Here is a 9,265-nt window from a genome sequence, read left to right on the forward strand (position 1 = left end):
TAATTAGGGTTGTCTAAATGGTAAAATAGGATGCCTTTTTAGCCAACCCCATAACAAAATCTTAAGTTTATAATAACATATTTAGAGTTGTCTAAATGGTAAAAATAAGGTATCTTTTTAGCCAACCAAAAAAAAAAAGTTAATATTATAATTGTTTAATAATTAATTACTTAAAAAATATATATGTCAATACTTAATATTTTATAAATATAAATATTATTATTTCAACTATTTAATTATTTTTAACAAAATAAATAGGTCAATATTTAATATTTTTACAATACAAAGTTTAATATATTTTGTGAGGTCGCATTTTGACACAAAATACTCCATTCAATCCAATATTAATTATTAGGTCACAAAGTGTTATGCATTTATAAACAAGGATATGAATTAAAAATTTTGATCCATAAAGAAACATAATCATGTGCAAGATGAAGACATTTTAAACATTACATGTTTTTCTTTAGTTATAGTTTTATTTTATTTACACTTTATAGGTTAATATCATATTATATTGTAATAAGTAACATTCTCAGAATTAAACTTTTAATTCTTACATAAGACAACATTCTCAATAACACATAAAAAAAACTTGGAAATAATTTGAGTAAATACAAAGTTTCTGAAGTGGCAAGAATAACACGAGGGGCAGGGGTACCCCTAAAAAAGAATTTACATTGCATTTCCATGGTTCGCAATAAAACCTTAAACAATACATACAGACACTCGTAACACCAAAACACCACATACTTTCATCCACAGTTAAACAATTTTTCCCCAATCTTTTTTCGAACAATGCATCCGTATCTCAAACATGGCCACTGCTCCTGAAAGATCCAAGGGCCTTGGCTGCGCCTGCTCTCAAGATAAACTGGTGGTAGAAGGCGGCGATGGCTGCTCCGATGAAGGGTCCAACCCAGAATATCCACTGCAAAATCGATTCAGAAAACAAGTTTATAAGAAGCCAAATCTTTTTCTCAAAAACCAATAGGAAGAATAACTAAATTAAACTCACTTGATCATCCCAAGCTTTCTCCTTGTTGTAAATAACCGCCGCTCCAAAACTCCTCGCCGGATTAATACCAGTTCCGGTGATGGGAATCGTGGCTAAGTGAACCATGAACACAGCAAACCCAATGGGTAAAGGTGCTAACACCTACATATATGCACATCACACAAAACAACATGATGAAATATAGACACATACGTTCATAAAGTTTATTAACTAAAGAATAAGAGGGTGTACGTACAGGAACATGGGAGTCACGAGCATTTCTCTTGGGATCGGTGGCGGAGAAGACGGTGTAAACAAGAACGAAGGTGCCGATGATCTCCGCACCCAAGCCGGTGCCTTTGCTGTAGCCGTCGGCTAGCTCGTTGGCACCACCACCGTAGTTGGTGTAGTAAGTCTTGTGGAAGGCTTTGACTAAACCCACACCACAAATGGCTCCTAAGCACTGAGCCACCATGTACATGATGGCTCGAGGTAGTGAGACCTTACGAGCCAGAAAGAGACCGAAAGTCACGGCTGGGTTGATGTGACCTCCTGCATTAAACTCACACAAATATTAATTTCTGCCCTTTTTAATTTGTCTGGAAATTTAGACCAAAAGAAGTATATATGCACTATGCAATAATTGTTTTGTGACCACACAACTCTAGAACGTTTAATTATGGTAATGATATAAAAAGAAGATATAAAAAAAATTAAGTAGTGAGTTTTTTTTTAACCTTCACTTTTAGAAACAAACGTAAAAATAAGTAGTAAAATTCCAAAAATCAAGGCTAGCTGGGTTATTTATGGTTTACGTATTTTTGTGCAGGCTTTTCTTTAAAAAAATATATATTTATATTTGGTTAAGTATCTTAAGGAGATCGTTTATCACTTGAAAGAAAAGGAAAGAGGAAGTGGAAACTGACCGGAGATGCCGGCGGTGCAGTAAACAAGAACGAAGATCATGCCACCGAAGGCCCACGCAATACCCAAGACACCAACGCCGCCGCAGGCGTCGGAGCCCTTGTCGATCTGGCTCTTGTAACCGATAACTGTCAAGACAGTAATGTAAAGGAAGAGAAGGGTGGCAACGAACTCCGCTATCAGAGCTCTGTAGAAAGCCCACCTCGTCAGCTCCTTCGGGTCTATGAACTTCGCCGGTGGTGGGTCGTGGTAGTCCTTCGCCGAGAAGGACCCCTCCTCCGCCACGTCTTTTGTCATGTTGAGAGAGAGAGAGAGAGAGAGACGGCGGTGGTGGTGGTGAGATAGTAAAGGAGTGATAAAATTGGTGTAGAGGGCGGTGTATATAAAGGCAAGGGAAGGTGGGGATAGAAGGGGGTGAGGTGTACAAAGACTATATCTAGCAGCGGAGAAATGTAATTTACGAGGAAGATGATGGGGTTGAAAAAAAAAAATCGTTTTGAAGGACCCTATTTACGTTATTACCCCACCACCTTCTCATGTTTTATCGTTTTTTCGCCCCTATATTTCTTCTATTTTATCGTTTGTTATTATTGGAAGAACAGCAAGTTATAGTGATAGTTGTATAGTACTTGTACATGAAAACAAACTCAGAACTATTATTAAATTTATCATATTCTTTATATATAACTATATACAAATAAAAATGTGTACTACATCACATGTTTGCATAATTAACCCGGGAAGAATAAAATATAGAACCTAATTTCATAATCATGTCAAATATGCATAAATGAATATGAGCCCTTTATATGACTCGGTTTACAACAGCATCTGATAACACCAACATGATATTGTGCTTGTAGTAAAACTGTGCTTAATAATGATTATATAACTGCATAATAGTAACCAATTAAAGGTGTATACCAAGAAGTAGATGACACATTCCCATCTACCAACCACATATGGTAACAAGTTATACAGCCTGACTTGTTTTCGAGAAGGGTTCGAGAACAAGTTAAATGACATAGTTCGAAGTTAGTAACATACATTCAAGCTGGTCCACATATATTTGGGGTCCAGGCAAAATAAAAAGTTGGCCCCTCTATTTTAGATGATCAAATTCCATAAACCCTACCAAACTGGAAATTTCTCATTAATACTTTATTTGAAATTAAAACATAAATCTGATAATGAATTTCAAAAAGCCATCGAATTTTTTTTTATTGGTTAAAGTTTTTTAAATAAAAGTTCAAAATTATATGATTAGATTTTTAAAAAGGAAAAAGTTCATATGATTAAATTAGGCAAATTAAAAATTATTGTATTTTCTTTTATAGAATTTAATATTCTACGAAATTTTTTTGTTATAACAAAATCAAAAGTTCAATGATTTAAACAGGAAAACTTTCTAGCATAATTAAATTTGTTTTTAAAAATTTATATGACCACTAAATTGAAACATCTATACACCAAATACCAAACTTTGCATTTTCCATTTAACCATTGGAAATTTCTCATTAATACTTTATTTAAAATTAAAACATAAATCTGATAATGAATTTCAAAAAGCCATCGAATTTTTTTTTATTGGTTAAAGTTTTTTTAAATAAAAGTTCAAAATTATATGATTAGATTTTAAAAAGGAAAAAGTTCATATGATTAAATTAGGCAAATTAAAAATTATTGTATTTTCTTTTATAGAATTTAATATTCTACGAAATTTTTTTGTTATAACAAAATCAAAAGTTCAATGATTTAAACAGGAAAACTTTCTAGCATAATTAAATTTGTTTTTAAAAATTTATATGACCACTAAATTGAAACATCTATACACCAAATACCAAACTTTGCATTTTCCATTTAACCATTGGAAATTTCTCATTAATACTTTATTTAAAATTAAAACATAAATCTGATAATGAATTTCAAAAAGCCATCGAATTTTTTTTTATTGGTTAAAGTTTTTTTAAATAAAAGTTCAAAATTATATGATTAGATTTTAAAAAGGAAAAAGTTCATATGATTAAATTAGGCAAATTAAAAATTATTGTATTTTCTTTTATAGAATTTAATATTCTACGAAATTTTTTTGTTATAACAAAATCAAAAGTTCAATGATTTAAACAGGAAAACTTTCTAGCATAATTAAATTTGTTTTTAAAAATTTATATGACCACTAAATTGAAACATCTATACACCAAATACCAAACTTTGCATTTTCCATTTAACCATTGGAAATTTCTCATTAATACTTTATTTAAAATTAAAACATAAATCTGATAATGAATTTCAAAAAGCCATCGAATTTTTTTTTATTGGTTAAAGTTTTTTTTAAATAAAAGTTCAAAATTATATGATTAGATTTTAAAAAGGAAAAAGTTCATATGATTAAATTAGGCAAATTAAAAATTATTGTATTTTCTTTTATAGAATTTAATATTCTACGAAATTTTTTTGTTATAACAAAATCAAAAGTTCAATGATTTAAACAGGAAAACTTTCTAGCATAATTAAATTTGTTTTTAAAAATTTATATGACCACTAAATTGAAACATCTATACACCAAATACCAAACTTTGCATTTTCCATTTAACCATTGGAAATTTCTCATTAATACTTTATTTAAAATTAAAACATAAATCTGATAATGAATTTCAAAAAGCCATCGAATTTTTTTTTATTGGTTAAAGTTTTTTTAAATAAAAGTTCAAAATTATATGATTAGATTTTAAAAAGGAAAAAGTTCATATGATTAAATTAGGCAAATTAAAAATTATTGTATTTTCTTTTATAGAATTTAATATTCTACGAATTTTTTTGTTATAACAAAATCAAAAGTTCAATGATTTAAACAGGAAAACTTTCTAGCATAATTAAATTTGTTTTTAAAAATTTATATGACCACTAAATTGAAACATCTATACAACAAATACCAAACTTTGCATTTTCCATTTAACCATTGGAAATTTCTCATTAATACTTTATTTAAAATTAAAACATAAATCTGATAATGAATTTCAAAAAGCCATCGAATTTTTTTTTATTGGTTAAAGTTTTTTAAATAAAAGTTCAAAATTATATGATTGGATTTTAAAAAGGAAAAAGTTCATATGATTAAATTAGGCAAATTAAAAATTATTGTATTTTCTTTTATAGAATTTTATATTCTACGAAAATTTTTTGTTATAACAAAATCAGAAGTTCAATGATTTAAACAGGAAAACTTTCTAGCATAATTAAATTTGTTTTTAAAAAATTTATATGACCACTAAATTGAAACATCTATACAACAAATACCACTATTTACTAGCTATAAAATAAATAAATAAATAACTTAATTCCATACAATCGTTAAATGACATTGTTTAAATATAGGTAGCAAAACTCGTTGGATGCACTAAATCGGTCGGCTGGGAATAAGAGTATTCGACATGAACAGAAAGTACTCAACTAAGGTAAATTATAAAGAAACTAATTTTGGAGAAATTTTATATATTAAAATATCATAATTAAGATCATCAAGTTCATAACAAAATAAACACATAATAATAATAATAATAATATACATGTTGAAACGGTAAACTAGTTCAAATAACAAACATTAATTTTAAAATCTTGAAGATGAGGAGGGAGAAGGCAGAAGGGGAAAACATATATGATATGTTAATTTAATATTTTACTTTATTTATATACAATAAATACCTCTTTTTTTTTTTTTTTTTTTTTTTTTTTTTTTTTTTTTTTTTTTTTTTTTTTTTGGAACCGGCAAATATATTATAATAAAATAAAGAAAGTCCCAACTAGCAAGGAGCTAGAAGGAGCGGTACATTTTTGTTTACATAATTCTTGTATCAAATTGCGCAACAATTAGAAAAGTTAAATAAAAGGACATGAGCACCAAGTGGCCCAGTCATGAACTATTGCCGAGCTCCTATATTTCATCCAAGTGTATACCATCATTTGGATGTTATTAGCTACTCGTGTGGGGTTAGTGATAAGTCTTTTGAATATCCTTTCATTCCTAGCCTTCCAAATCCCCCAAATTGTACCGTAGCATATGCCGATTATGACCTTCCTCTTCTTCTTACATGTGCCCTATTTTGCTGCATATTCGATCAGCTCTCCCACTGTGTTAAGTTGAACTTGAGGCATGTTGCACCACTTCCAGACCCATTCCCAAACAGTTTTTGCAAAGCTGCAGTTAAGCAGGATATGGTTTGGGCTTTCATCCATTGCCTTGTAATACCCACATTGTGTTGATTCTACGGTTATGTCTCTCTTGGTTAGTTCAGTGGTTTCCGGTATCCTTCCTAAATTTACTCTCCATATAAAGCAGAGAACCTTAATAGGAATTTCTTTCAACCATTCCACTTTAACTTGAGGTACCAGATTTGTAGGCCAATCAATCAAATGTCTGACCATATCAACATGATTAATGCCGTCGCTTGATAATTCACAACTCCATTTATCTTCAGCTGTTGATGGTTGGAATTGTCCGAGGGAAGAGTAGAGAGCTGCAAGGTCAGTGATGTTTGGGCTATTTTTCCAATTCCATTCCATTCCAGTAATCTTCGCTCTATCCTCCACAGAACATCTTTTTTTCCTTTCCAATTCATATAGATTCGGGAACTTTTTCCTTTAGTGTTTCGTTACCTGCCCATATATTTATCCAAAATAATGTCTTATCACCCTTGTTTACCTTTTTCTTCATTATAATCTCCATGGATACGCCTACCTTTTCTAGTTCTTTATCAACCGACGCAATATTCTTCCATACTCCGGTAATCGATCGGTTGGCTAGGCGTGAGTCTTCCTTTGAGTTTGTTTTGTGAATTCCTTTGATGACCTGTCTCCATAGTGTGTTTCAATCTACTCTAAATCACCACCACCATTTCGCAATAAGAGCTATGTTAAAGGCCCGAAGAGAGCCAAGTCCGAGTCCTCCTACTTCTTTATGTTGAATAATTTTCTCCCATGCCACCCAATTTATCTTTTTGTTGTTTCCCATTTCTCCCCACAAGAATTTCATACGCATTCGTTCAAGTGAATTAATGACACCCATTAGTGCCATGAAGAGGGAGAAAAAATAAGTAGGGAAGCTCCCAAGTACTGATTTGGTTAAAGTTAACCTTCCACCAAACGACAGTAATTTTGCCTTCCAGGATGTTAATTTTCCGTTAAACCTGTCAATTACGGGTGGCCAATTTTTCTGAAGGTTCATGTTGGCGCCTACCGGAACTCTAAGGTACGTAAACGGGAGAGATGCAGGCTAACATCCAAGTGGGTCTGCCATTCGAGATATCTCACGTAGCTCTGAGCCAACCCCAAACACCCTCGATTTATGGAAATTCACTTTAAGTCCCGATGAGATATGGAAACAACGAAGTATCCGTGCCAAGTTTTTGATGTTGTTTTCATTCCATTCCCCTATGAAGAGGGCATCGTCTGCGTAAAACAGATGTGAGATCGTTTTATTTGACTTTAGGATTTTAAGACCTTGGAATATCCCTTTGTTGCAGGCAGCTTTCATTGCTATATTGAGACCCTCCATAGCAATTATAAACAGAAATGAGGATAGGGGATCTCCCTGCCTTACCCCTTTCTCAAGTGAGAATTCCTTTGTGGAAGAGCCATTTACAAGAAACGATGACCTGGATGAATTCAGGCAGCCACGAATCCAATTACACCATTTCATACCATACCCCATTTGCTTCATATTTGAGTCAAGAAAACTCCAGTAAACGGAGTCAAACGCCTTATCAAAGTCAACCTTGAAGAGTAATATCTTCTTTGACCAGGAGCAAATTTCATTTACAATCAGAGGACCATCAAGAATGCTTCTTCCGTCTACATACGCAGATTGAACTTCATCTACAGTGAGTCCCACCACCTTCTTGAGTCTACAGGTTAATACCTTGGCAATGATCTTATAAAGACATCCAATGAGGCTTATAGGATGAAAGTCCCCTAGGGATAAAGGATCTTTGATCTTAGCCGCCAGTGTTATAAATGAGGAGTTACACCCTCTTGATAATTTGCCACTGTGTTCAAAATATTTGACAAAAGCGAAGATATCATCTTTAAGCCTTTCCCACTGATTTTTGATGAACTTGAAAGTAAAACCATCCGGACCTGGGGCTTTTTCATTTCCATAAGCCCATATGGCTGCCTTGATCTCTTCAAGTGTGAAAGGTTTCTCCAGGTTCCCACTATCCTCTTCAGAAAGGGTCATAAACTGAGACTGATTAGTTTAGGTCTTTCGGGCCAACGTTCCTTGAATTTTTGTTCATAGAATCTAAATGCTTCATCCCTGATTTCCTTCACATCTGTCGACCAAGCACCGTTGATTGTTAGGTAATATATGGTATTTTTCCTGTTCTTATTTTTCACGTGATCGTGAAAGAATCGGGTATTCTCATCCCCATCAACTGTCCATCGAACACATGATTTTTTTTTGAGATCAAGGGCTGCCCCATTTCTCCAACTCAATAATTTTTTGGTTCCCGTCCTTGCGTTGATTCGTCTCTACAAACGTCAAGGTTCTTGATTCAGCTGCCATGTCCAACGAGTCAACAAGCTTTTTAATCTGATCTAACTCTATTTTTTCTTTTGACAATGAGGTGAGTCTCCATTTCTTCAAGCATTCTTTGAGATGTTTGAGTTTGGCAGCCAAATATAAATCAGGAGTACCATATCCCCTGAAACATTGCAAAGCATTGTCTACGACCGAATTGAAATCTGCTCTTTGCATCCAACCATTAAATAATCGGAATGGCCTGGGCCCAAAATCAGCGAGATCAGTGGAAAGCAGTAATGGGCAGTGATCAGATAACTCTTTTGGCAGGGCAGTGACACATGTATTGGGGAATTTATCAGTGAAGTTTGAGCAAACTAGAAATCTATCTAATTTGCTTAATTTTAACTCATGTCGACTAAAATAAGTAAATCTGTGACCACCCATCTTGACTTCATGGAGGTCTGCTTCGAGAATAAATTGATTGAAGCTTCTAGCACTGGATTGACAGAATTGCGAGTTTATTCGTTCCTCCGGGTACCTCACCACGTTGAAGTCTCCAAATATTATCCAAGTTCCATGTTTATCATTTTTAGCCTGCTTATATTCTCCCAAAGTCTTCTTTTTTCTGGATTAGAGTGAGGCCCATAAACGTTGGCAAAAATAGTTTTTCCTTGTGTGCCCTTCCATTGGCCAATTGTGATTAGTAAGTACCTATTTTTTATAACTGTAACATCCCAAAAATACAGGCCAAAAATTTCATTTTTAAATACGTCATGATAAAACCAACATTGTAATAAAACATCTATAATATCATGTCATGTCAAAAC

At 32.8% G+C, this 9,265-nt stretch overlaps 3 protein-coding genes across 3 annotated transcripts; all 3 read right to left on the reverse strand.

Annotated features, from left to right (window-relative positions):
- Positions 1-578: 578 nt before the first annotated feature.
- Positions 579-2,296, reverse strand: LOC145008857 (aquaporin PIP2-1-like). Its single transcript, XM_078967483.1, has 4 exons — positions 1,924-2,296; positions 1,254-1,549; positions 1,019-1,159; positions 579-931 (listed from the first exon to the last, which is right to left on the reverse strand). Exons 1-4 carry the CDS (start codon positions 2,216-2,218, stop codon positions 812-814), a joined length of 852 nt encoding a protein of 283 aa, XP_078823609.1. The 5' UTR covers positions 2,219-2,296; the 3' UTR covers positions 579-811.
- A 3,720-nt stretch (positions 2,297-6,016) lies between these two features.
- Positions 6,017-6,481, reverse strand: LOC145009460 (uncharacterized). Its single transcript, XM_078968151.1, has one exon. The coding sequence runs from the start codon at positions 6,479-6,481 to the stop codon at positions 6,017-6,019; it is 465 nt and encodes a 154-aa protein (XP_078824277.1).
- A 1,900-nt stretch (positions 6,482-8,381) lies between these two features.
- On the reverse strand, positions 8,382-8,882 carry LOC145009461 (uncharacterized). The gene has a single exon (XM_078968152.1). The coding sequence runs from the start codon at positions 8,880-8,882 to the stop codon at positions 8,382-8,384; it is 501 nt and encodes a 166-aa protein (XP_078824278.1).
- Positions 8,883-9,265: the final 383 nt, after the last annotated feature.

Source organism: Lactuca saligna, chromosome 8 (assembly GCF_052625555.1).
Source record: "Lactuca saligna cultivar CGN05327 chromosome 8, ASM5262555v1, whole genome shotgun sequence".
Classification (NCBI taxonomy): Eukaryota; Viridiplantae; Streptophyta; class Magnoliopsida; order Asterales; family Asteraceae; genus Lactuca; species Lactuca saligna.